This window comes from Meriones unguiculatus, chromosome 1, assembly GCF_030254825.1.
Source record: "Meriones unguiculatus strain TT.TT164.6M chromosome 1, Bangor_MerUng_6.1, whole genome shotgun sequence".
Lineage (NCBI taxonomy): Eukaryota > Metazoa > Chordata > Mammalia > Rodentia > Muridae > Meriones > Meriones unguiculatus.
The window spans coordinates 2451281-2478837 of NC_083349.1; the positions used below are offsets into that span (position 1 = coordinate 2451281).

The following is a 27557-nucleotide window of genomic DNA, read 5'->3' on the forward strand; positions in this document are numbered from 1 at the left end:
CTTTTGTTAAAGCCTAATATAACTATCACCCTCCATCCAGCTTCATCTTTAACACACCGAGACATTTCAGTACGTTCCCTTCTGTGTATCTTCCAACGTTCAACTTGCAACTTAAGTTCTATATAGTTGCATATATAAGCTAGGGTACCATTGTTCTTAAGATCTGAATATAGCCAGGTGGTGGTGGTGCACAGCCTTAATCCCAGCACTCAGGAGGCAGAGGCAGAGGCAGGCAGATCTCTGTGAGTTCGAGGCCAGCCTGGTCTACAGTGATTCCAGGACAGGCGGGGCTACACACAGAGAAACCCTGTCTCAAACAACCAAAATAATAATAATGATGATGCTCTGAATATAAAATGTACATCTTTTAACATAGTTGAATCTTCATAATCCAAAGAGACATGGTTTTAGGATGTGCCAGTGAACTGTAATGGGGAAGTCCACTTACAAAAAGAAAAAAAGTCCAGAAAGAATACCAACGTAAAACCAGTGCCTTTCCAGGTGTGGTGGGATTGTGGAAGAGTTGCTTTCCTGTATTCTTTTAGGAAAAGGTGGTCTCTATGCATTTTCTAAAATTATTTTTACACAAAAGGATTGACCGTTCCAAAACACTAATTAAAGAGTAGCTCTAAGTGGTGGGGCCCCTTCCCCCTGCTTGCTCTGCTGACAGACCCCAAACCTGAGACTGACCCTAGCCCGTGAATCCTAGTGGAGTCTGGGTAATCCTGTGGAGCCTCTCTAGAGACAGCAGACCAGAAAACACAGAATCCTGTTTCCCTGTAGAAAACCAGCAAAATGACTCAGAGGTAACATTGGTGAGCCCACTCAGGGAGGAGGGGATTCAAAGGCTCCTGACAGTCAACCGTGCTGCAGCCAAACCCAAGAGCCTTTCCTGCTGGGAGCTGTTGGTTCCCAAGCGGGCTCTCTCCAGATCTCCCAGCTTTAGAGACAGAACAAGAGCCCCGGGCTTCTGCCCTGACTTTCTCTTTAGACAGTGAAGCAGCTCTTAGTTCGGTGATTGGCTTTGGTTTCCTTGGAGGTGGAGAGGGGTGTTGAGAGGTTTCAGGGCAGGCCATGCTTCTTGGTGGCCCACAGGAACCTCCTTTTCTCTCAGCTGTGCCCCTCTAGACGTAGTTCATGTGTTTAGTGCCCATTCTTCGTTCTCCCCTTGCTGAATAATGTCAACATTTCATATTCTATATATTGAGTAGATGGCCCGGGACAACAGTGGTTTGAATTAAAGGTGTTTTGTTTTGCTTTGACTTGAAGGTGACGCAGTAGAAACAAAACTTCACATTTTGGTCTTCTCCCATGCTAGCAACAGTCAGTGTGCTACTCCAAGTGGATGCTGGACAGCAAGGTCAAACTAGGCTTCCAGTCAACCAGATCACCACGGTGAACCATGGAGGTTCTCCTTACTGCTAAGCTTGCTGTTCAGTAGGTCAGGTGGGATAAATGAATCCCCGTCTACACCCTGTCTACTCAGGGTGTTTTCAACTTGCAGTCTCTTGGGCAGCAACTCCATGCTAAGTGAAATGCTCATGCTTTGTGTTGGATCTCAGTTTGTTACGTGGTATTATAAGTGGTTTTAAGCTCTACCATGGTACCATGTGAACCTTGATATTTTGCTCTTTTTATGTCCCTGAACATTTGGCCTTCTCCTCCCTGGCAATGGGCATGAAGGTGCTTCTCTTCCCTCATTCTTCCCATCAATAATGAGACTTCCCATTAATAGTGAGATCATGGCCTTACTCCTTCTTCACTGTGATGGTTAGTTTTTTGTCATCATGACACAAACTAGAGTCACCTGAGAAGAATTGGAAATTGAGAGGTTATCTCCACCATATTGCCTATAGGCAAGTCTATAAAGCAGTTTGATCAATGACTATTGTGGGAGGCCCCACCCACCGGCTGGGCTGGCTGTGGTGGCGCACACCTTTAGTCCCAGTACTCATGGGGGCAGAGGCAGGAAGGTCACTTTAAGTTTGAGGCCAGCCTGGTCTACAAAGGAAGTCCAGGACAGCCAGAACTACACAAAGAAATCCTGTTTCAAAAATTAAAAAGAGAGAGAGAGAGAGAAGGAAGAAAGGAAGGAGAAAAAAAAGAGAAAATTAAGTGAGCCATAGGAGCAAGCCAAAACACAGCAGCAATAAGCCAATGTCAGTCCTTCAGGGTACTCCCAGGTAGTACCTGTGAACCCTGCTTCAGCTTCTGCCTCCAGGTTCCTGCCTCGGATCCCTCCATAACAGACTGCAGTGTAAGCTCTAAGATGAAATAAACCCTTTCCTCCTCATGTTGCTTTTGATCATGGTGTCCATCACAGCAGCAGAAAGCAACCCAAAATAGGCAGATTACTATGTACACATTTTTTTTGGAACTTTGCATCTTGGAGCACACCCTCCTATTTCAGACCAGTTCAGCAGGAAACCTGGAGGCAGCTGGTGCAGGAAGGGCCCGGTGAGATACAGGGGAGCCAGGGAATACTAGATCATTCCTGCCAGCCATGGTAAAGACTTTTGTTCTTCATCCTAAGATAAATGCAGTAGAAAGCAGCGGGTTTGGATTTTTGAGATCATTTAGTAGAAACTGCTAAAGAACTCCAAGCTAGGCTGTGGCCTGGCACTGCCATGAGGCTTAGTCCCCAGTCCTTCAGGCTACCTCCACACAGCACCTGTGAAACCTCCTTGCTCACTAATGAAAGAGCTAAGTGAGGGAATTTGGGGACACACCTCAGAACCAGGGTGTGGTGGTACGCACCTGTAATCCCAACACTCAGGAGAAAAAGGTCATCAGGAGTTCAAGGTCATCCTCAGCTACATGTTGAGCTCATGGCCAGCCTTAGGTTATGTGGAACCCTGTCTCAAAAATAAAATTATAAAAGCACTCTTACTCCATGGACCTTCATTTCCTCATTGGAGAAATGAGAAGGTGAAACTCTCATCCTCCATCTGTCTTCATGCTTAGGTCTTAAGCACTGGAGGTTCCTGGTACCCCATTACCCCAGGGTCTCTACTGTTTGCTCCTTTGGTTCTCGGCGTGGTGCCTGGGACAGAGAAATGCACCCACAGAGTATCAGTGATGCTTTTTACCCTCATAGTTTAGAGCCTCCACTCCAGAGAAGCACGGAGCACTCGGCCCTTGTCAGCAGCTGCAAAGCTGTTTGCAGTTTCACCCAGAACCATTCCATTATATCCCGTCCAAACCGCACTTGAGTTGCATTTTGTTTTGAGCGCGTTGTTGGCATTCTGGATTTAATTAACTGGCAGAGACAAAGGCTGGCTGTTTCACTCACCGCCCCCCCAGTCCGTGCCCATTCTACTCGCCGACCCAGCTCTCAGCCAGCAGTCTCAAAGCCCCAGCCTACATCCAGGTGGGCCGTTCATTGTCCTCCTGGAAAGGAAATCCTCACCACTGCCCGCCCCCACCTCTCGCCCACCTCATCTCTTGCCTTTGGGTATGGTCTATTGAGCATTCATGATCTGCTGGGCGCCATGCTAAGCCTTTGTGTGTTTTTACTTCATGGTATCCTAGCAGTCCTGTGAGATACTGTGTGTACATCTATTTTCTAGAGGAGGATTAGGTTTGGATCCTGAGCCACAGTGTTTCTCCAGGGCCACACATGTAATAGATGGCAGCGCCGGGCCTCGAGCCTCTATCTGTAGACTCTAAATCTTTGGGCTTCAGCCACTACCTGCCCAGAAGGCAGGCTGGGTCTGGCCTTAGTACCTTCAAGTTCCCTGAAAGTCTGCCTACCCTGAGTTTCCAGGCACAGTCTCCCATCAAGCCCCCTGGCAGAGAGCAGACTCCCTGGTGTGTGAACAGTGGTCAGGGATACACACCACTGCAGAGTAAGCCGTAGGTGCCCTGATCTCCAAGCCCCGCCTGCTGTCTTGGCCCCAGTTCTATTTTCAGAGTCTCTCTAGGCAGAAAAGCCCACCCCTGAGTGTGACTGACAGTGCCCAGGGAGGCCTGGCCCCACGCTGCCCTCACAGCAGCAGCAGTCCAAGGCAGGTGGCAGAGCCAGGACCAGAGGACAGGTGCTGGTGCCAGGCCTGCTGCGTCTCTGTCCTGACCTTTCCACCCACGGTGATGGCTTCGGGCAAGTCACCCTCTCAGACGTCTTTCTGTTTTTTAGAACTGTAAAGAATAGTCCCTTTACCTCTGCCCTAAGAGCTTGTCAGTGGTCACTGAAGGCACCAGGCAGCCACATTTCATGCAAGAAGCCAGCAAACAGCATGTAGGGTTTCCATCCCCAGCCTGGCAATCTGCATGTGGCATTCCTTCTGCCTGGCATGGAACCGTGGACCCCCTATTGATGAAGGGACTGTAGAGCATTTACTCTTGTTCAAACAACTGCAAGGGGGTTTTACCCTTCCCTGAGTCACGGAGCTGAGGATGGTGAGCACCTGCCTTCTGGTCCAGAACAGTTTTCTTATTCTACCCCATCCTGCCTGCTGAAGAAAGAAACAGAGATGAATAAGATGTGGGTGCTGAGACTGAAGATGCCTCGCTCCAGAAAGTGCTTGTCCTCTAAGTGCAGAGGCCTGAGTCTGGATCCCTGGCATCCACAAAATAAGTTTTTAAAAAGTATGGCATCAAGTGCTTATAATCCACCACTGCCCAGCTCCTGGGAGGCAGAGAGAAGAGGTCCTTGAGGCTCTCTGGCCAGCCAGTGAAGCCTCCAGAATAAGGTGGACAGCAGCGAGGACCACCGGAGGCTGACCTGGGGCCTATGTGTACACAGATACCAGGCGCGGGTCCTGCCACCCGCCAGCTTACACCCCAGGTGAGACTCACTGCTCCCCCAGGCGCCTGTCATCCCGTGTCACCTGTGGAGCCCTGGTGTCCACTAGGAGCAGGACTGATGGGATGGAGGTGTTGTGAGGGGCCAGTGCACGCTCCCAGAAACCTACGTCTACTGCCCATAGCCTTTTGCAGAGAGGAGCCGGAATGTTTTTTTCACCAGGATTCCTGGCACACCTAGAACCCTGCTGGCCTGCACTAGCATGCATGAGTGTGTACACACACACTCAAACACACATGATACACACATACATATCACACAAATCATACACACATACATACTGCACACAAATAAAAACCACACACACTTACACATACCACACACACATACCACACACACACACACCACACACATGAACCATATACACCACACACGTACACACCACAGACATGAACCATATACACCACACACATGAACCACACACATACATTTCACACCCATACACCACACACACATACACTACACACATCACACACACACACACTACACACACACACACACACACACACACGCGCGCGCGCGCGCGCGCGCCTCTACTTCCTGAGGTGTTGGGAGGGTTGGCAGTCAGTACGCAGAGCGCTCTGGGGGCTGCGCCAGCATGTGGGGAACAGTCTGTTTCCAGAGGCACAGCATGGTGACTCCCATCTGTGATCCCAGAATTCAGGAAGTGGAGGCAGGGAGGTCAGGAGTCTGAGGTCACCCTTGGCCCAGCTTGGACCGTCACAAACGCTGTCTTCTGTGGGTGCACGGTGTGGATCTGCTTTCTGTAGTGCTTGGGGTAGCAGTCGCCCTCGTGCTCTGCCCTGGCGCCTGTTAGCCTTGGGTAAGCTGTGTCTCCAACTTGTTCCTCAGTCTTTCCAGAGAAGTCAGCAGGCTGAGCCGGGTATCCCTCCTGCGGACTGTCCGAGGCTCCGGAAGCCTGAGCAGAACTAAGTGTCGTGCCCAGGTGTGCATGGCTCCTGTGAATGGCAGGCTCAGCTGGACAATCGCTCTTGGCCACTCTGAGAAAAGCCCCACGGGACCGCCCCCCTCCGCACATACACAGGAACAGCTGAGGCAGGCTGCAGCTCCAGCTCTGGTGGGCTGAGCAGGCTCTGAGTCACTGGGGAGCCTCTGAGCTCCGCAGCACCAGCCCCCGGCAGAGGAACTGCAGAGCTGAATGGTGTCATTTGAGAGCTAGGGTACAAGAGAGGGCTCAGCGTGTCCTCACATGCTCCAGCTGACATCTGAAGGCCATTTGCCTTCACGCTTTCCCTGGGATCGCAGACGTTTTGGCCTGGGTTACTGATCCTGCCTCCCAGGATCCATCTGCCATAAACCAAAACCTGCACCAGCACCCCAGCACCGTGAGGGCATGAGGGCCTCCAAGCTCTCACTGTCCTCCCGGCCTGTGCTGACCCTTTCCTAAGAGGTCATATGGCAAAAAGAAACCATTCCTTAATGTCAGGAAGCCCCGGGTTCAAAGCTCAGGTCTGCATGTACTCAGGAAAGGTGCTTAACTTCTCTAAGCCTGTGTTTCTTCACCTGGAAAAGCTCCTTTTGCCCTGCTCAGGAGGCAAGCCCATCAAGGGCCTCAAAGCAGATCGGCTGTGAGCAAGCGGCCACTGAGCAGCTGTTCCCTGGGCGGCGAAGCAGCTCCCTCCTGTGAACATGAAGCTGACTCTCCATGCAAGCAGCTGCCTCAACCCGACAACAGCTAGTGACAATGGCTGCCACAGAGAGGCCCAATGAAACTCCTTTTAAAGAGCACAGCCAGAACAGTGAGGTGAGGTCACCTTTCCCAGAACAGGACAGTGGGAAAGGGAGGACAGGACAAGAAGTGGCACCATCTTCTAGAAGGACAAGAGCCAAGAGGACTGATGGGCCAGGACCTGGTATCTTTACAGGCAGGACTGCGTGGTCACTGCTAACCTCCTAGTGGCTGGCAAAGTAGGCATACAGCAAATCCTTCCTGAACGGCAAGGAAGCAAACCCTTGTAAGCATGCGCTGTACTCACACACAGGAGCAGAAGCTAAAACGGAGATGGGACCCCAGCACAGTTCTCCATACCTGCTCTTTCTACCACTTTCTGTCAGGATCCCACAGCCCACCCCTAGAGATCGAGGGTTCTTAATTACAAGTCCAGGTCGTGGGCATAGTATAGTGTATGTACAGTGTCTAACCTGATAGTTTTGTCCAGAAAATAATTTTCATTGTAAAAAGATTTTTTTTTCATGCCTGTATATACACAGAGATGTTAACGTCCGTGCATGAGGCGCCTGCACAGTCCGGAAGCTACATGTCAGATCTCCTGCAGCTGGAATTACAGGTAGTTGGGAGCCTCCACCTACAGTGTAGGTGCTGGGAACTGAACTCTGGTCCTCTGAAAGAGCAGTGGCTGCTCTTAGCCTCTGAGCCTGTTTTCTGGTGCCCAGTATTTTTAATTTTCACATTATCATTATTATCAATAGTGTGTGTGCGCGTTCGTGAAAGAGAGAGAGAAATTGGAGCAGTCACAGATGCCATGACACCTGTGAAGAGCAGAGGGCAACTTTGTCAAATGGATTCTCTCCTTTCACCTTTATGTAGGTTCCAGGGATCAAACACAGGTCGCCAGGTTGTGCGGCAAGAACCTTAATCCACTGAGTCAGCTAGCTGGCCCCAGTAAATGATTTTAAATAAATTCTGCTCTGAAAGATGTATATATGCCTAGCGCCGGGTAAATTTCATCATTTGGCTCATCAGAACCTCCAGAGATCTTTTTCTTTAATTGCAGAGCCTTGGCTAGAGCTACATAGCTCGGTTGGCAGAATGCCCACCTCACACACACACAAAGACCTGGGCTTGGCCCCCATCGCCACATCAAATCAGGTGCATGTCAGTCACCCGTACACTTGAGAGGTAGAAGCAGGATTAGTTCAAGTTTATTGTCAGCCTCATCGTAAGTCTGTAACCAGCCTATAATACATGAGACTCTGTCTCAAAAAAGAAAAAAAAAAAAAAACTGTGTAAAACCTCCTCCTTTATCTGAGATCTTCATGTGTGTAAAGCCTCCTCTTTTGTCTGAGATCTTCATGTGTGTAAAGCCTCCTCCTTTGTCTGAGATCTTCATGTGTGTAAAGCCTCCTCCTTTGTCTGAGATCTTCATGTGTGTAAAGCCTCCTCCTTTGTTTGAGATCTTCATGTGGGGCCCCCTCAGCCTGCATTTCTCTCTCACACCCATCATACACATGCAGTTGGTCTGTCGTCTCCTACGTGCAAATGTAAGGACCACAGGTGTTCAGAGGGGCATGCTTGCCTCTGAGTGGCTGTTAGGTTACGAGCTGAGCTACGTGCACTGTCATTCTCTGTGTCCCACACTGGGCCTGAAACTTGAGAGTACTAATTAGGATTCAAAACACCTGAACTCAGAATTTTTGTCTCTTTTTTAAGAATGTCTTCCTTGCCACAAATATGTTTAGGTAGGTAGATAGGTAGGTAGGTAGATAGATAGATAGATAGATAGATAGATAGATAGATAGATAGATAGGAATTTAAGATATATAAATAAAATCACCTCTTCTGTCTCCCTTCTCTCCCCCCATAACTGACATGGTGGCAAGCGCCTTTGATCTGAGCACTTGGGAGGCAGAGGAAAGTGAATCTCTGTGAGTTTAATTCTGGCCTGGTCTATATAGAGCGTTCTAGGCCGGCAGGGCTACACAGTGGCACCCTTTCTCACTTACTTTGTGTCAGATCGTCACACTGACATGTGCACTGCCTTCTCCTCTTCATCAGGCATGCTCTAAGCACATTACCTTTTGTTCTATTTTTAAGGCCAATAAAATCATACTGCATCATAACCTCACCTTTCCACTCCAGACTTCCAAACTTTCTTTCCACATTATTAAATATTCATCCGTGGAATCATAATACAGTGGCTTCATGATACTTTGTTGCAGGCAAGTTTCATGCTTCTCAGACGGGAGTGTGTGTAACCCTGAGGGCAAAGCCACAGGATAAATGTCACTCATCTTCCTGAAGCACAAATCTGATTCGAAACTTTGGGAGAGGAAAAAAACATTTTAATATCAAAATGAGTACAGATATGCCTCAGTATAGGTTAGAGAAAACCTAGAGTCTTTAAAGGAAAGCAACAAAGTCCCAGTCTACAATGTTGTTAGCCTTGGAGGTTAGAAACAGACAAAAACAGAATTCCAGTTCTAGTCCCTGTGTGTATGTATGCGGAGAAAAAATGCCCAGGGGAGAGACGTGACTCAAGTGCTGGAGCCTGAGCTGGGCAGAGACGCCAGTGTCCCTGGCCTGTGCCCCCAACCCCTCCCTACGTGATATCACCATCAAAAGTGTGCATGCAGGCCTTGCTCCTGAGGAACCGCCCTCCTACGGTGGGCACTGGCTTCCACACAGTCCGGCGTTAGCTGAGCGCCAGGAAGCACACACTTTCTCTAAAGTACCTAAAGTCTTCACAGATCTTTGCAAAGTCTCTTTCACTCCCCGCTCCCTTATTGAGTAAAAGAAGAAGAGGAGAAGGAGCCAAGCAGGCTGGTACACACCAGCACTTGAGAGACGGGCCAGTCTCTGTGAGTTCAAGGTCAGCCTGATCTACATTGTGAGTTCCAGGCCAGCCAGAGCTACACCTGTCTCAAACATACAAAGGGATCAGGGTAAAATAATATCACTTGTCCGTCAAGCACTTCCCCAGTAAATATGCATCAAAACCTCCCTGCCAACAAGCTAACTGATACCATTCTGCCTTCAGGGGTTTGTCGGTGAATAGAAACAGTGGCATTCATAAGTCATTTTCCGAACCATAGTGAGTGTAGCATATCTAGAGCCCCATGGGACTGCCTCAGACTGAACCCACCTCTTCCACCCACCAACAGCTCACCTTGGCTGTTAGCCACTCTGCCCCTCATCTCCCCTTTGTAAAAGGGGAAAGTGATGGCAGCAACAACTTCCTAGGAGTACTGTGAATTGATGTGCACCATCTCTCAGAACAGAGCCACGTCTAGGTACCTTGCTGTGTGTGGCAGAATGAAGGAGCGGCATGGGTAATGGGGCAGAACCTAGTTCCAGTGACATTTAATTGACAACTACAATGAGCAGGGGTTTCCTAGTCGACATATACAGAGGCGAAGGAGGGGGCAGAGTGTTAGAGGAGCACTCTAGTAGAAGGAGTGATAGGCAAAGCACAGCAGCAGCTCACCTGAGGGACTGCAAGGCTGTGGCTGGACCGCAGCCTCAAGGAACCGCCCGGGGTCTGCGGCTGGCAGCAAGGAGCCTGGGATTTTAACAAGGCGTCTCCAGGACTGGCATTCCTGTATAGCCCTGGGGATCTCAGCCGGGTGAGAGGCTCAGAAAAGCTGAGTGAATGGCTGAACATGTGCAGCTGTGTTGGCTGCCTGTGCTTCTGTTGTCTTCCCCGCCAGAAAGCAAGTCCACAGCTCCACCTGCATAGGTGTGTGGACAGCCCCATCCCAACTCCCCTGCCCCGCCGTACGCATTTTGTCAGGCTCTTTCTTTTGGGTGGTCTGAGTTTGGGTGGAAACCCCCAACATCTGGAACTCGGTGAGGAGGCTGGTCTTGGCTTTCCACGCAGTATCCGGAGGCTCGGACCTAAGCCAGGGTGTTACAGGTGGACTCTGGAAAAGCAGCCTCCAGATGCAGCACCGGGCAGAGCTTCTGCTCTGTGGGCACAGGCAGGGGAACTCAGAGCACTTCATGGCGGCCTGTGCTACCTGACAGGGTGCAGGGGCTCAGCCAGACGAGCAGAGGGTGGGCTGAAATGAAGCTCAGTTGGTAATGTGGCTGCCTTGCTTGCCCAGGCTCTGGGCGTGGGCCCCAGCAGCACATGGTGGGGCACAGCTGCCATCACAGGGCTCCAGCAGCACACGTGGGGGGTGATCAGAAGTGCAGGGTCATCCTGAGCTACAGAGTGGCTAAGGTCAGCCTGCATTTCATGACACTGCCAGAAAGAGAGAGAGAGAGGGAAAGAAAGGAAGGAAGTCAGGAAGGAAGGGGAGAGAGAGGGAAGAGGGGGTGCCGCCCGAGTTAATCCCCAGAACCCACACAGGAAAACTGAATGTGGCGTCGTGCTTATGCAGCCCTAGCATTTCTAAGGGGAGAAAAGGCAGAAGGAAGAAGAGCTGGGAGCACCTGCAGCACAGCAACCGGAACAAGAGAGACCCAGGCTCTCCTCCGAGGAGGGCATACATGCACACACTCTCAGTAAATACTTTTTGAAGAAGAGAAAGCCTGAGGTATGAGGAGAGATGGCTCTGTAGTTAAGAGCACTTGCTCTTCCAGAGGACCCAGCTTCAATTCCCATGTCCGGCAGTTCACAACCATCTGCAACTCCAGCTCCAGGGGATCGAATGCCTCTGGCTTCCTTGGGCACCTATACTCGTGTGCACATACCCGCATTCAGACACATACACCTAAAAATAATAATTTTTTTAAAGGAGAAAGGCTAATGTTGAACCCAACCCCCACCTCTTAGATGGGGAAACTGAGGTTCCAATGGCGTCATAGCAGATCCGAGAGCCCAGGTAGCCATTATCCATCCCTCTCATCAAAACTTTCTTCCACGCTGCCCTGACCTCTGCTTCCCAGCTGGCGTGAGGGTCTCAAGGAGGGGAGCTGCACAGCCATAGTCACCCCTGAATTTCAGCCTTCTATCTAGCCCAACTCGGAGCACACATCACAAAAGCCAGAACTTTGGAGAGCAGGAGTGGGTGGGTTGTTCAGGGTCACAGCCTGTTACGCTGTATTCTTTTTTTTTTTTTCTTTCCCCTTGCTTTTTTAATTGAGTTTGAGGTAGTTGTTTTGTTTCCTTAAGAAATGGAAAAGAATGAAGCTGCGTAAATACAGCAGTATTAACTCTGAAACCCCCCCTGCCATTTTAACTCTCTTACTGCAGAAATAAAAGAGAAATAATTTGTCCACCCACACGTAGCTCTTTCTGACGAAGGTAGGTGAACATTGCTTTGCTAATCGAGGATGACGGCTGGAAGTGGGGCCTCGCTGACTGAGCCAGGATTGAGAGGGAAGCCACAGCAATCCTGAGAGGGGCCAGACCACCAGAGGTCGGCTGAGCCCTGTGCTCAGACAGCCCAGAGTCACCAACCCTTCCTGTCCCGCCTTCGCAGGTCTTCCCCAGCCGGTAGAGATGGAAGCACTGGACGAGGCCGAAGGACTCCCCAGCAAGCCGAAAGAGGTGCCACCACCCCCGTCACCCTCACCGCCCTCCGAGCCAGCTCACAAGCTGCCACCTCAAGGTGCAGGGAGCCACTCCCTCACCGTCAGAAGCGGCCTGTGCCTGTTTGCTGCCTCTCAGTTCCTGGTAAGGATGTCACAGGCCTCACCAGGGCCTGAGGAGAGGGTGGGTTGTGGGATGGCCTTCTACTTCTCACCAAGATGGCTGCTTGGGGAGGCTGAGGGATGAGGGCCTTTCTGGTGGCCTCAGTTACTCCAAGTCTTCATGACGAGTCTGAAGGAAAGGCTGGAGCTCTGAGCTGCAGTCTCAGGGATTAAGCTCCTCATATCCTGCCAACCCTCCTCCCCTAACTAAGAAGACAGGGATAACTGATCCCTGCGCCCTCGGCCTGCAGAGCTCTCTCTGAGGGCCTCCTGTCTAAGGAGGCCTTTATGGGAGACTTCTCCGCTGCATATCCCTGCGTGCTCTCCCGTGGGAAGCGCTCTGCCTCAGCTGCCTGTGACCGGCTTGTCTCCCGAAGCTCAGACAAGCTTAGGCCTCCCCTGGGTACAAGGCCCTTTCCCTCCACTGCCCAGTCTGAGAGGCTCGGTAGCTTCCTGGGGGCCCAGGTTTGGGCTGAAGGTGAGCTCAGCAGGGCAGTATAGGGGCAAAGGGCCGCCGCTGTGCGCTCAGTCTGCTCCCCTGACTGCCCCAGCTCGCCTGTGGGGTGCTCTGGCTCAGTGGCCATGGCCACTCCTGGCTGCAGAACTCCACAGACCTCATCTCCTCATCGCTCACACTGCTGAGCCATCTGGGACCTGTGGTGAGTAAACTCTGGGGACCCCTGGCATGGTGGGTGGAGTGGGTCAGGCTAGGGCTTCCCCGCCCCACCCTCACAACACCTAGCTGGACAGCAAGTCCGAGAGACGCTGCCAGGAGCAAAGGCCTTCTGTGTACACCACACCCAGACCCAGGATGAAATAGATAAGAACACTGCCCTTCTCTGGCCCTCAGCATGCTGACCAGGTTGTCTGATGTTCCCCAGGCCTGGCTGGGTTCGGGGACCTGGGGGATCCCAAGCCTGCTGCTAGTTGCTGTGACGGTGGGCCTGGTCATCGCCACCACCCTGGTAAGGCATCTCCCTCTCCTCGGCCTCAGTGCCATCCTGCCCTCTCCTGAAAGCCCCGCTTCCCACCGGATCCATCCCGGTGCATAGGCGGGATGACCTGGGGTCTGAAGAGGGCAGAGACGGTCTCGTCTCCTCCAGCCAGCATGCCTCCTGAAAGCAAGAGGCTCCTTTCTAGAAGTGGTCGGGACTGAGAGAAAGGGCCAGGCAGGAAGAACCCGAGGCTCCACCCAGAAGGATTAAGTCCACAAGACGTGGGGGACAGGAAGGGAGAGTGGGGTGGAGCCCGACATGTAGGACCAGGAGAAGGTGTCTGCTCCAGACTCGCAGCATGGATGGCTCAGTCCCACCCTGAGCGCGGCAAGTGTACTCCTGGGTCCATGAGGCTCTGTCCTCCCAAGCAGGTGTGGCACCTCCTGAAGGCACCCCCAGAGCCACCCGCCCCGCTGCCCTCAGAGGACAGGCGCCAGTCAGCGAGCCGCCAGCCCTCCTTCACCTACTCAGAGTGGATGGAGGAGAAGGCAGAGGGCGACTTCCTGGACCTGGACGCGGTGCCCGAGACACCAGTGTTTGACTGTGTGATGGACATCAAGCCCGAGGCTGACCCTACCTCGCTGACTGTCAAGTCCATGGGTCTGCAGGAGAGGTGGGCGGGGTGAGGGGGGGGTGGGCTTAGGTCACAGTCGCTGCTCCCTTTAGAGCGTAGATGCCTGGCTCGTGGGTCAGAGTGCAGGGCTGTGTGTAGAGTCAGGCTTCCTTTCCCTCTGTGGGGCTCGTCGGTGCCTTTAACTCACCTGTGTTCCTTGTGACTTGTAGCTTGACTAAGGGCGGTAGATAGCATTTCTCAAAACCGCTCAGCATGGAACCCTGCTTCCCTAGAGTGCCCCCAGAGGATTCCATGAGCGTGCTCTGGGAGGCAGTGACACCCTTGGTTTAGAGCTAAGGAAGCCAGCTCACACGCAGTTTCAGTTACCCACAGAATGTCATAGGAAATACTAGATGACTCCTGCCCTGTTCCCTGACTTCTCCCACTTCTGGCGTCTATCCTGTTTGCCCTTCTGAATGAGGATTAAGCATCTTCCCTAGGGTCCTCCTTGTTGTTTAAAGATTCATAGCCAAACTTCAAGCAGAGTGCAGGGAATCTTATAGAAGAAGGAAGAGATAGAAAGGCCTGGAAGGGTCTGGAGCTCCACAAGGAGACCAATAAAAAATTTGGGCCCAGGGGGTCTAACCAACCAAAGACCGTGCATGAAGAAGACCTAGACCCCATACTCAAACGATGCCTGTGGGCAGCTCAGTCTCCATTTGGGTTCCCTAGTAAGGGGAACAGGGGCTGTCTCTGACATGAACTCAGTGGCAGGCTCTTTGATCACCTCCCCTTGAGGGAGGAGCAGCCTTACTAGGCCACAGAGGAGGACACTACAGCCAGTCCTGATGAGACCTGATATGCTAGGGTCAGAGGGAAGAGGAGGAGGACCTCCCCTATCAGTGGACTGGGGGAGGGACATCATGGGGAGAGGGGGAAGGATGGGACAGGGGAGGAGATGAGGCAGGGAGTCACCATGGGAAGGAGCAGACAGGGGTGGACAGGGTGGGGGGGACTGGGAGGAGATGAGGCAGGGGGTCACCGTGGGAAGGAGCAGACAGGGGTGTAGGCAGAGCTGTGCGCTCCTTAGGACAGGTTCTGCTCACATCCCTCTTCCTGGAGCCCCTAACCCCTGCCCTCCACTGACCACCTTCCTTTCTCTCATGCCTAAGGCTAATACCCTCTTCTGTGACCCTTGCAGGAGGGGCTCCAATGTCTCCTTGACCCTGGACATGTGTACTCCCGGCTGCAACGAGGAGGGCTTCGGCTACCTGGTGTCCCCACGAGAGGAGTCAGCCCACGAGTATCTGCTCAGTGCCTCCCGCGTCCTCCGGGCAGAGGAGCTGCACGAAAAGGCCCTGGACCCCTTCTTGCTGCAGGCGGAATTCTTTGTGAGTCCCCCAAAGCGGCCACCCACCTTTGCACTCAGAATGGTCCACCACCCAGCCGCTCAGCGCTCGAGTATGCCCATCTACATGGAATAGACTGCCATCCCCTCATCCTCAGCTCCCCCAGCATCGCAGGCAAGCTCTCCCCTCTGAGACCTGATGTCTTCTTCTGGAAAGTCACTCAAACGGCAGGGTCCTTGCAGGCGCTAAGGGGATGGTGCCATATGCCAGGCAGACAGGTTTACTTCTGGATCTGCTGCAGGGACTGTGCTCTGGAAGCCATGGAGAGAAGCCTCTTCGTAGTAGTGTAGTTCAGTGGTCGTGCACATGCGTAGCTGCATACACAAAGCTGGGTCAAGCCCCATAGGAAGAGAATGCCTCAGCTTCTCACTCTCCCATCTTCCGCCCTCCTCTGTCTACGTCATCAAGGATGTTTTTTCCCATGCTCCTGATCCTCCCCTGGGTTTCAAGCTTAGGCCTAACTCCATTCCAACCTCTGACTGACATATGTTGGATCTAGAAAGGCCCAAAAAGTAATAGCCCTGATTTCCTGCCCAGTGTGCTTAGCCAGATAAGAGCTCAGCCATAAGAAAGTATAGCCCGTCACCAGAGTGCCACCAAAAGGTAAGTTTGACGTGAGACTCGGTAGAGTGAGACGAAAAGTTAACCTTTTGATACTGAGCCTCAGAAATAGCAAACTCCACTGCCGAGGGGGTCTTGGCTTTGCCCCATGTATCTGCCCCCATAGTCAATAAAAACCTCAAGAGGAAGAAGGGAGGACCTGAGGCCCCAAAGCCCACTTTCCATCAAGCCCACCCGTCAGGTAGCTCGCCCACCATGCTGCTTGGGCTCAGTACTCTAGGCTCCACCTGCAGAAACCGCAGAAACCGCTGAGTTGTAAGTCCCAGCCTGATGCTCCGTCCCCATCCCAGCAGGAACTGTCCGCTGAGCAGTTCTGGGCCGGCGACTACCACCTTCATCATTCCCACTCTGTCTCTGAAAGCCTTCTTCCGCCACCCAGTCTTGGCTCCCACTCTCAGCTCCCGTTACCCTGTCCCCGTGAAAACAGTCCTTCGTGTTCCCTGCTTCTCAGTAGACACCATAGTTTTTGCCAGGGAGGAAGGAACACAGCCTTCTCACCCACTCCATGGACAGTTCTGCACATGTGTGTGGTGGATTTTGTTTAATTATTATTTCTTTTGATTCCCACAAGAGCCCTAGCAGGTACCGCCATCTGCATTGTGCAAAGACTATATAGTGTATCCAGAAACAGGAGCAGTATGACAGGTGACAAAGTACGCAGACAGATTAGAAGGGTGTGCACAGGGAGGTGTCCCTGGGAAGGCATCCCAGAGGCCATGGGTGAGGGATGGAACTGGGGTGACCCTAAGACTGAGGGCCCATTCAGAAGTGCAGGGATGAAATGAGTGACCCCATGGGCCTGAGCAGAGGAGACAGGCATAATGAGAATGGCAAATCAGGAAAAAATAGAGCCAAGTTGGGAAGATCACAAGTTCAAGGCCTGCCTGAGCTATATAGTGAATTTGGTGAGACTTACTGAGACTCTGCCTCAAATTTTAAAAGCATGAAGTGGGGGCAGGGGGGAAGCTGGGATTTTAGCTCAGTGGTGAGATACTTGCCCAGCATGCTCAAGGCTCTAGAGGTTCAGTCTCCAGCATGGGGGAAAAATGGGGATGGGGCAAGAGAAGCAGGCCAGACCCAGAGACCTCACACAACAGGGTGCACATCAGATGTGAGCTGAAGGGACAAGAGGTCCTAAGGGATGAGAAGCAGACTTCCTTTTTACTGGGCAATCAGGGAAGGTTCTTAGAGGAAGTGCCTTCAGATAGGATGTATGGAAGAGATAGGGATGGGTCAAGTGTTATCAGGAAGTGAACATCACAAAAAAAAGACCAAGGTGAGGGTGACTGGCTCCAGGAACACACATCCCCAGAGCCACCTGGCTGGCTGCTGCAAAGAGAGCAGGGAGGAGGCAGCTACTGGCAAGGTCACTTTTGTCTTGTTCCTAGCCACTTGGCCTTTTATTGAACGTCTGTCACAAACCAGGCTGGCCCTCAATAGACAGTTGCTATGCTGTTGATTTTATGTCCTTGGCATATGCCAGCAACTAGTGTGTGTGTATGTGTGTGTGTGTGTGTGTGTGTGTTAACTCACTTAGTAGTAAACCCTTGTCAAATGAATGTATGAACTCAAGCGATCCCCTGTACTAGCAGTTGGAGGCAATCAGCCCCTAAATTTGGACTTCTGAGAAGACCAACCTGAAGCTGTTCACAGTCCCATGTTTTTCTCACGTAGGAAATCCCCATGAACTTTGTGGATCCAAAGGAATATGATATCCCAGGGCTGGTGCGGAAGAATCGGTACAAAACCATCCTTCCCAGTGAGTACCTGCTGCCCCAGAATGGGAAGGGAAGAGGATCCTGTCATCTGAGGAGGCCTCAAGTCCAGAGTTGGGCCCTCAGAGATGCTGGACAGTCCCTCAGGAGATGGGATGGTGGTGGGGACAACCAAGGAAGGGAAGAGAATGAGATCAGAGACAGGTATATCTTCTAGCTCTGGACCCTTGCCCTTCCTGGCCAGTGGCATGGAGCATGTAGAAGCATGTAAAGAAAGGGTGGCTTCAAGGCAGTGAGCAGCATGAAGTGTTTTCGTGGCCTTTCTCTTCTGAATGTGCATATTGTATTTTAAGAAAACATCAAAGGCTCAGAGAAGTAACTGGCTTATCCAGAACTGCACAGCTAGTAAACAAAGACCTTCTTTAAACCTGGGTGTCCGTGACCCCAAAATCAGCTTTTTTGTTTACCTATGTTCTGTGTGACCTGTCAGTCCTCCAACAGTCAGAGCCACCTCCCGAAAGGAATGGGGCGTCGTCATCCTGTGATGCTCTGTCTATCACGGGGTGTGTCCAAGTGAGGCTGCAAGAGAGCCCTGTCAGGCCTGAGCAGGGCTTGCCTCCTTTGGAGGAGGTTAGACCGGGCGACCTGCTATTCCCCTCCACCCCATGGTGTCCTTGCCGGGTCATTTTCATCAAGGCCTTCTGGGGGCTCGCTCAGAAGGAGGGGGTAACTTGTTGAGAGTGAGTTCCCAAAAACCTCCTCCACCCAGTGAGTGGAGTGGGCCCTTAGAAAGCAGCTTGCCATCAGCCTCTCCAACAGCATGTAAGATGTCATGACTTATTTTTAACTTTTAAAATATCGACTTGTGGTTGCTATGGTTACACAGTCTCTAGGTGGTTACGTTTAGACAAAGCACCATTTAAGGCCAGGATGCCTTACCGGGCTGCTCGCCTCTTCTCTCCGCTCAGCCTCCCTGTTCCTGCGTTTCCTGCGGGCCTTGCTACCTGAGAACCCACGGTTCTAATGTCTTCTTAGAACAGCCACTGGAGTGAGCCTGCTGGGTTGCTGGCAGGCTCCCAGCTCCTCCAACCGTCCCTGAACCTCCAGACCCCCACACCCAACAGAGAATGTTGCACAGCCAGGCAGAGTTGACCCTGAACCTTAAGAGACTGGACTGGAGTTGGAAGGCAAAGGGCACAGAAGGCTCAGCAGAGGCAGCATCTGGGATCGGGGACACCCAGAGCTTTATTCCATCATTGATCACACACATTTCCTGATCCCCATCCCAGGAACTGAGTTTGGATTCTGTACACAGAGCTCTCTAGCAAAGGAAGCAGCTCTGTGGACAGTCCCGGGGTGAGCACCAAGGCAGCAGGCCATGTGAAGACCAAGATTCAGGGTCACAGTGGCTATCCCATTCAGCACAGTACCCCAAGCTCCAAAAGAGTGCTGAGCAGCCGGGAGACACTTAGAGCTTCTTCTCAGACCTGGCCCCTCCCTTCCATCCTGACTTCCGGATGACTCTGTGGAGCTTCAGTCTTCCGTGTTGCCCAGTTCTAATGAGCACCATTTACATATAGTACACTGGCTTAAATGTCCCTGGGAGAGGTGCCAGGCAGGACACCCTTGACCTTGACACTTCTTACTGGATTGTGCTTTTTCTCCTTGCCCTTCTCGCACGCTGAGGCACAGCAGAAATCTAATCATGTCATCTTCCACCTTAAGTGCAGCTGCTGTCACCCTCTCTAAGCATCTGGCTCCTTTCCAGCTTCCATCTCCCAGCCTTCACCTGTGCACCTGATCAGATAAAGTGTTTCCCGTTTCTCCTCCTGGTCCTTCAACCCCTGAAAGGCGCCACATCTTCGGGGAATCACAGCCACCCTAGCCCAATCACAGCCCCCCCCCACCCTGTCCCTCCAGCCCCAGAGCTCTCAGGCCACGCACTGCTTGCCCTCCTGCCCTGCGCTCTACCCTCCTTGAGGCCAGGGCCACAGGTCTTGTTGATCCAGATGGTTCTTCTCATAAACACATCATCAAGCAGAGCCAGCACGAACCTGGGGCTGCAGTGACATCAGGCCAGAGAGGGCAACACCCACATCTGTCCTCCCAGCACTGAAGCTGGGTAGGGGAAACCGAGGCAGTCCAGGAAGAGCTGCCTGCATGAGCTCTCTCTTCTGCTGGACATGCAGAAGCCCGCCTGCCTGCTCTTACCCCTCCCCATCCTTACACCACTTCTATCCCCTTTCTACAAGACCTGTCTGCCCCATCCCACCTGCCATGACCCAGGCAGAGACAGGGACATGCAGCAGGCTGGAGATGAGTGGCATGTGCCATCACCTTCACACCCCGACAGTTCTAAGCTCCTCTCCATCCCCATTATGTTCTGGAAGCTCATGCTACAGCAGCTGCCTGTATGTAGCATTTGCCATATGCTGCTAGTGGGCGCTGCTTGCCAGTCCAGGGGCTCAGCCTTTCCTGTTAGCTCTTTTTTACCATTATTTCTTTATTTTGTATACACATGCATGTAAGTGTATGGGGCACACTTGTGGAGGTCCAAAGATAACTTGTGAGATTCAGTTCCCCCCTCCAGCACATGGGCTCCAGGGTTCAACTCAGGCTTGGCCGCAAGGTCACCAGGTCAGGAGTCTCAGCGGCATCCCTGCAGTGCCTGAGAGAGCACATACTGGCCATGATCCCGGAGGAGATGTGGATGCTGTGGAGTAGGACAGAGAGGTTGGGCGCTGTGCCAGAAGGCCCAGATCACAACCTCCCCTGTCCCCTACCACAGATCCTCACAGCAGAGTGTGTCTGACTTCTCCAGACCCCGATGATCCTCTGAGTTCTTACATCAATGCCAACTACATCCGGGTATGTAGCTCCACCCTAAGAGCCTTCACTAAAGGAGAGGCCTGAGCTGGGGTCTAGCCTCCAGACTTGTCCCCAAGCATGGCGCCTACAAGCCCCAAGAGGAGCTTGAGTGTGGGATGGGCCCCGGGATGCTGCCTCTGCCCTGATCTGACAGGCTGGTCTCGGGTGGCTGCAGGGCTACGGCGGGGAGGAGAAGGTGTACATCGCCACACAGGGTCCCATCGTCAGCACCGTGGCAGACTTCTGGCGCATGGTGTGGCAGGAGCACACACCCATCATCGTCATGATCACCAACATCGAGGAAATGAACGAGGTAGGGACACTGATGTGGAAGTTCATGATGAACAGCTCATTTAGTTGAATCTCCATAAAAAACCTCTCAGAGGGAGGTTGGAAAGACAGCTCAGTTGAGGACCTGGGTTCTAGCCCCAGCAGCCATGTAAATAAATCCAGGTGTGATATGTACATCTCTACCCCCAATGCTTGAGAAGCTGAGGCAGGCAGCCCTGTGGCTCACTGGCCATCCAGTCTAGTTACTTGAGGAGTTCCAAGCCAATGAGAGATCGTGAACAAAAAAACCAAAGTGGACTGCACATGAGGAACAACAGGGAGCAAGGCCACACACATGCACATATAACATACAAAGTCCTATAAAGGGGCATCATTTCCGTTTTTTCAAATGGGGAAGCTGAGGCTCAGAAATGAGGAGTAGGTCACAGGTTATGAAGCCAAGATTTCAATATAGTCCTCTCAAACAAGCCCTGTTGTCCTTGTGTGTGTGTCTGTTGGTCCCAGCAGAGAGGATGGGGAGAGGAAAGGGAGTGTAACGCAGCCTGATCTTGGTCCTTGCAGAAGTGCACGGAATACTGGCCGGAAGAGCAGGTGGTCCACGACGGCATGGAGATCACCGTGCAAAAAGTCATCCACACGGAGGACTATCGGCTGCGACTCATCTCCCTCAGGGTGAGGCCTGGAGGAGACAGGGTAGGGCTGTCTGGGAGGCTTAGTGGAGATCCCCTACTGAAAGCAGTGCTGAAAGGCCTTCTGTAGGAGACACCCGGCCCGAGGCACTCCCAGGAGGTCCTGGTAATCGGGGGTGAATAAACCCGGACGCTAGCAAGGTGGGGCCTCAGCTGTACTTTCAAATCTCACTTGCGTGTGCCATTGAGCTCTGCATGTGCGCAGCTGCACGTAACAGCTGTCCCCTGCGCCTTCTCCAAGCCACGAGCGCCTGGGGCAGGAGGCTTCAAGGGCTTCCAGCACTGTCCTTACAGGACCTGGAGGTTCTTCCTGACTCTGAGTCCCTTCCACCAGGCTGCTGGCTTCTGGTCTGAGACACCCAATACGTTGGCCACCAGAGGGCAGGCACTCCTTGTTGCTTTAGGGTGCGCAGTCACCGTTATAATAAATGGCAGGAAAAAGGAAAAACACGCAAAATATGAGCAACACAAAACAGCCCAGAAGAGTGGGGGAAGGCGTCCTTCCTCCCACCTGAAAGTTGTGCTTCTTCTAGGATAAGCAAGAGAGGAGAGACTGTTTCTTTGGGGCATGAGAAGGTTCTGGTTTGGAGAAGCAATGAAATGTGTGTTTGCAGAAGGTGGTAGCCCAGAAAGGTGGAAAAGTTAAGCCGGGCGCCAGGAAGTTGATCCTCCTTCAGAAACAGCCTGGAAAGGCCACTGAGGACCAGCCACAGGGTTCAGGCACGGAAAAGAACTCGGGGCCTGGCATTTGTCCCTCTGAGCTGCCCTGTGTCTCACTGGATGCAGTGCTAGGCAAGATGCCAGGGTGCCTTAGCCCCCAGAGGGCAGTGTCCATATGAGCATGTAACACCAAGATTTCCTGGAAAACCTGAAGGCCAGGGAGTGAGAGGCAAGTACTGTGGTCAGGGCCACAGCCGTGTAACCTAAGGACACCAGGACCCAGCTTCCAAGTAGAGGGGGTGGGGCAGCTCATCTTCTCAGTGCCATGGGACCAGCTGGAAGAACCAAGGTGTCTTAGGGTTTGGGGTTGTTTGCAAGCACCTTCTCTGGGTGTGGTCCTGGGTTTGGTACTGGGAACATAACTGTGTCCTCAACTCTTTCTTCAAGGAACAAACCCACTAGTGATAGGCAAGGAAACAGAAGGAGACTCTGCCAGGTGGCATGCTCTGGGTGGAAATGCGGGGTGCTTCCTGGAAGTGCTGTATGGGGTCTGGGAGGATCGGTAAAAGGTGATGAGGAGCAGACAAGTGGGAAAGCTTTCCTAGCATGCAGAAGGAGCAGCCGCGTGTGCAAGCACACGTGTGTGCCCATTTCCTGGATCACATCCTCCCGGAGCAGAAAGGACTATGAAGTGAGGAAACACTGGGGTCTCTGATCTGGTATGAATCCCAGTTAAAGGTGTGCGCTCCTGACCCACCTTTAGATTCCCACAATGGAGAGGAGCTTTCAGCATATGAAGTTGGGGGGTAGGAAGCCACCGCATTGGGTCCAAAGTGAAGGGTTTCTTGGTTTAGTGTATGTGGGGTTGGGCTTTCGACACTAGGGACTTGGCCCAGGGTCTCGCCCAGGCCAAAACTTTCCCGCTGAGCTGCACGCCCTGCCCTCTTTACTGTTTTGTTTCTTTGTTTATTTATGACAGTCTCTAAGTTCCCCAGGCTGGCCTGGAACTTGCTCTGTAGTCCATGCAGGCCTTGAGCTTGTGGTCTGCCTCCGTCAGGCTTCCAAGTAGCTGAGATTATAGGCTGGAAGCATCAGACCCAGCCATCCCAGGACACACCCAGTGCAGTGTGTCCTGATTTGTGTTGATTTTGATGCTCTGGGTCTTTGATAGGGAGGAGGAAGGTAGGGTCTTCTCATGGTGGGACGGTAGAGCAGAGCGGAGAGTGGGGGCAGATAATGTGGACAGTGGGATGGGCAGGCAGAGCATAGTCCCTGTGCTCCGGGTCATGTGACTGAGGGGTGTGTGAACATCTGTCAGGATAAGGAACTTCTAGATGGTAATGAATTGGAGAAGAGGCTCTTTGCCTTTCTTGGATGCTTTTAGAGTTTAGAGGCCAACATCTGTCTGTCTGTCTGTCTGTCTGTATCTCTCTCTCCCATGCACAACACAGGCCTGAATGCACACTCGCATACCAAGCTTAGGTCTGAAAGCATTTACATGTATCTGGCGGGTGGGGGTCTCTCTCTCCTGGGCAGAGAGGGACTGAAGAGCGAGGCTTGAAGCATTACTGGTTCACATCCTGGCCTGACCAGAAGACCCCGGACCGGGCCCCCCCACTCCTGCACCTGGTACGAGAGGTGGAGGAGGCAGCCCAGAACGAGGGACCCCGTTGTTCCCCAATCATCGTTCACTGCAGGTGGGTTCTCTGGCCACCTACGGGGCAGGGCCACCCCATCCCTGGGCTACTCCGCCCCTCACCCCGGCCATCCCCTTGACCCTCAGTGCAGGGATTGGGAGAACGGGTTGCTTCATTGCCACAAGCATCTGCTGCCAGCAGCTGCGACGTGAGGGCGTGGTGGACATCCTAAAGACCACGTGCCAGCTCCGTCAGGACAGGTCAGCCCGCTGATCAGGGGAGGAGAGGGTGGCAGTGTGACGTGTGCATGAGTCAAGGGACAGTTGGCAAAGCAGACATAGTCTGTAAGGTGGATGGGGAGCAGGAAAAAGAACTGGGAGTGAGCAGATTCCAGGCAGCTCTTCTTCTGGAGGAAGACAGAAGAGAAGCAGCTGGTGGGGAAGAAGCTGGTGGGGAAGAAGCCGGGGCGGAAGACAGGGTGCAACCCAGAAAGGAAGGGGCAGAGGGCAATAGCGGAAAGAGTTGGTCTCTCTAAGCTGCAAAGTAGCTGGTTCCCCTAGTGTTTGGGGAACGCCTCCGCAGCCCACTGCATCTCTACTGGGCAGGGGTGGTATGATCCAGACGTGCGAACAGTACCAGTTTGTGCACCACGTCATGAGCCTCTTTGAGAAGCAGCTGTCCCTCCAATCCTCAGAGTGACCACCCTCCTCCTCTGAGCCTCTGGGCACTGCCCAGCTTGAGCCTGGGCCTTCACCCCAACTCCCCAAGATCTTGCCTTGGGGCCTGGGCCTGCTCCCTGTCTCCCTCCCCCTCATTCTTTCTCCTCTTCAGTCTGCTCCCCCTCTGTTACCCTGGCCTGGTCCCTACCCCCAGCCTAGCTCTTCTCCTGTACATCCTGGGGAGGGCGGGGGAGGAATGTGCCAGGCCAGGCCTGGGGCCCCTAGGCCTGACCCACACCGTACAGACCTGGGGCCTCAGTTTTAACCATGGTTCCACTGCTACTTGGTCCAAAATGTTTCATGCCACATCCCAAGTGTCCTATGACAACGTGTTCTATCTGTCCATGCATCACAGCTACCTGTACCAGACACTGTGTCCCCTCAGCCAGAAAAGGAGCACTGAAATGAGCTCCCAGGCAGAGACTCCTGCCTCTGAGAAGCTAGCTTGCATTTGTCACCAGGATGAGGTTGGCAGGGCAGAGGAGAACATGTTGGTTGACAGACATCCCAGCTAGGAAAGGTTCCTGGGTAAGAGTGAGCATCACCTAAATGGCTTCTGGGTGCTTGGTACTCAGTGAGCAGCCTGTGAGGCACTGGAGAGAAGGAGGAGGAGGCAATAGGGGGCCCCAAAGAGCTGGGCCCTGAGGAGCCTCCAAGAATAACTTGGGGACTCAGCTCCAGAACCTGTGAGACACCTTTCTGTGTCACTATGGGGAAGCCCAAATGTCTCGCCACGTGTCGCTCTGCGTGTGTTCCCTTGTCCACATGTGTGTTGAGAGCCCGTGATCAGGTCATGCATGACTCTTTGGCAACATGTGTTAGCTTGGAGCCATGTGTTTTTATTGCTGACTTTAAATATTTATTCCACGGCAAACAGAGACATTTGGTGTCTTTTTATAATTCGCTCGTGGTCATTGAATAGAGCAATAAACAGAGCATTTTGAGCAAAACGAGCCTCCTGGGTCTGTCATTTCCTGTTGTCTTCGTGCACCCCAGGCTTTTGTGCCTCTCCTTCCCAGCCAACATGCATGAAGTTGGCCCTGGTGCTCGCTGGCGCCCCCTGTGGAGACTGAGAATATATACACAAAGCTGGATTTGAAAAACCAAAACCTGTTAATGCTTCTCACTGGCCTTCACCCCCAGCCCACAGGTACACTGCACCATAGAAACCGCAGAGATAAGTGTGTGGAGCCTCCAGGGAGGCCAAGGGGTCGGGCCAGGGGACATTCCCATCACACGGAGGCCCCTCTCTAGCTGGATACTATGCTCCTTTTCTCTGGAACCCCACCTGAGCTTAGACACCCTTATTTTTTCCTTACTGTCCATAGAATCCCCTCCGTGGTTGGATCTGTTAAGGCCCTGCCGGCCAGCCAGCAGCCCTGACCTGGGCTGAGCTCCATTTGCCGGCAGTTGCACACAGCTACTTTTGCTTCATCCCAGCAGGAGATAAAGACAGAGGAGAAATGTTCTGGGCGGCTTAGGATCTAGTCCCTGGGACCCTTTGCAGCAGCTTGGGAGGAGTGCACTGCTCTCGGCCCAGGCTTTCCAAGGAAAACTGCTGGTCTGTAGCTGCGGTTGGGACCCTTGGGGCCAACATGAGGTAAAATGGACTAACAGGTCCAAGGCAGGGCTGCCAGCTCACACAGCTCTCCCGACCAGAGGACAAGCCCTTCTATCCAGATTTCAGGCTGAGGACTAGAAAGGAGGAGCTGCTGTCTTCCATCTATCCCATAAGGCTACACAGTGCAGAACAAATGCTGTTCCCAGGACTTGTACAGGGTGGCACATCCACCAGACCCATCCAGTGCGCCTCTTCCCAGCCCCGTTAGGTCACACCTGCTCTTGCGCCTGAGCATGGACTGGCACCTATGCCACCCTGAGCCCCCCTGTTCGGAGAGGCCCCACCCTGCTGCAGTGAGAAGCTCTTCTGTAGGTCACAGGAAATGTACGCCTGGCCTGCCACCTCAGCTTCCCTCAGGCCTGGCCCCCAGCATTCCGTCCATTCCTGGATCCAGCTTGCTTCCCTCCCCAGACTCCCCCACCCTACCCCGGCAAACTGTGTGTCATCAATACGAGCCTGAAAGCCCCCAGGGTATACAGGGTCTAAGGGGGATGATCAATGCCCGATATCAGAGCGAAGAGAAGGAGACTGACCAGCCTACTGCCAAGACAAACGCGGAGACTTCAAGCCTTAGGCACAGCGTTCAGGGGCTGGAAGGCACAGGTTTGTATGGAAGGTAAGGCTTCCTGTCATTTTCCCTGGAAAGAGACATAAACTGGCCCTTTCTGTGCCAGAGGGCCATATGGAGTGAAGCTGAATGTGGAATGGTCTCAGAACCCAGAGATGGAAGCAACCCAGGCAAAGATGCATGAGATAGAACCTGCGAGTTAGCCTCAGAACACCTGCTCAGAAGAGGGCTTTCTGCTCCACGGAGGCCACTGAAAGGCAGGGCTGGAGCAAGGAGCTCAGATTCTGTTCTGGGTGATACATTTAGATAAGTCATTTCAATCAGACGTGGTTCTGCATGTGCACACTAGGTCCTTAAACACCGCCAGGCAGGTTAACTAAGAGGCAGGTGCACCCGTTCCCCAAAACACGGGCTGTCATCAAGAACGAGGAAATGCCTTGTAAACTGGCATACAGAGAGAAAACGGGCAGAACTGTGTGTAAGACAAGTCACCTGCCGTGCACCGGGAAGGCCACATATGCATAGCCATGTCTGCTGGAACAGCTCCAGGGGGAACCCCAGACTGCTTGCAGGTCCCTATCGGGGGGCTGGTAGATGAAAAGGAGATGTTTATGACATTTTATATTTTTAATGTATTAAACAGGTTCAAAAAGAGTATAAGAAATAAAAGTTAGGCCCCTGTTTTGCCATGTGACAAATAGAAGCAGAGCTGTGGAAACACAGTCACCTCTCGCCAATTATATACTCCAAGTCCCCAGGACCCAGAAAAGAGAGCTGCTCTGCTTCCTTGCAAGGCCCACTCCAGAATGGCATAGTCAGAAATCCCTCGCTTGGCCCAACTGAAGTACCCAGCATGCCCTCCTGTCTGGTGGACCTCTCCCTGTGCGCCCCGCTCAGTTAGCTGGCTAAGCTTGAGCCCCCTCTCCTTCCTCTCTAGGAACCTGGGATCGTTTGTGTTGCTGGGTGAGGGAACAGGCCCACTAGCCCTGTAAGCAGCCACAGAAAGGGAAATGGGGAGTGAAGGAAAGGCCACTGCCTGACTGCTCTCCTCTGCATTCCCTCGCCCTG

General features: G+C 52.7%; 1 protein-coding gene and 1 long non-coding RNA gene across 7 annotated transcripts in view; both read left to right on the forward strand.

Annotated features, from left to right (window-relative positions):
- Ptpn5 (protein tyrosine phosphatase non-receptor type 5) overlaps positions 1–25253 on the forward strand; it is a 56001-nt gene extending 30748 nt beyond the window's left edge. For 2 of the 6 annotated variants that reach the window (XM_021655194.2, XM_021655193.2), the window contains exons 4-15: positions 11933–12126; positions 12695–12802; positions 13025–13108; positions 13507–13751; positions 14893–15082; positions 17396–17480; positions 20225–20304; positions 20480–20617; positions 21157–21267; positions 23481–23641; positions 23728–23841; positions 24187–25253. In XM_021655194.2, coding sequence (XP_021510869.1) covers positions 11933–12126; positions 12695–12802; positions 13025–13108; positions 13507–13751; positions 14893–15082; positions 17396–17480; positions 20225–20304; positions 20480–20617; positions 21157–21267; positions 23481–23641; positions 23728–23841; positions 24187–24280 — 1604 coding nt within the window. In that variant the 3' untranslated portion in view covers positions 24281–25253. The remainder of the gene's footprint in view (positions 1–11932; positions 12127–12694; positions 12803–13024; positions 13109–13506; positions 13752–14892; positions 15083–17395; positions 17481–20224; positions 20305–20479; positions 20618–21156; positions 21268–23480; positions 23642–23727; positions 23842–24186) is intronic. The other 4 variants (XM_021655197.2, XM_021655195.2, XM_021655196.2 and 1 more) reach the window with 3 other exon arrangements.
- Positions 1750–7815, forward strand: LOC132652756 (uncharacterized). The gene is made up of 2 exons (XR_009590329.1): positions 1750–4786; positions 5657–7815. It is a non-coding gene; the product is annotated as an uncharacterized LOC132652756 (long non-coding RNA).
- Positions 25254–27557: the final 2304 nt, after the last annotated feature.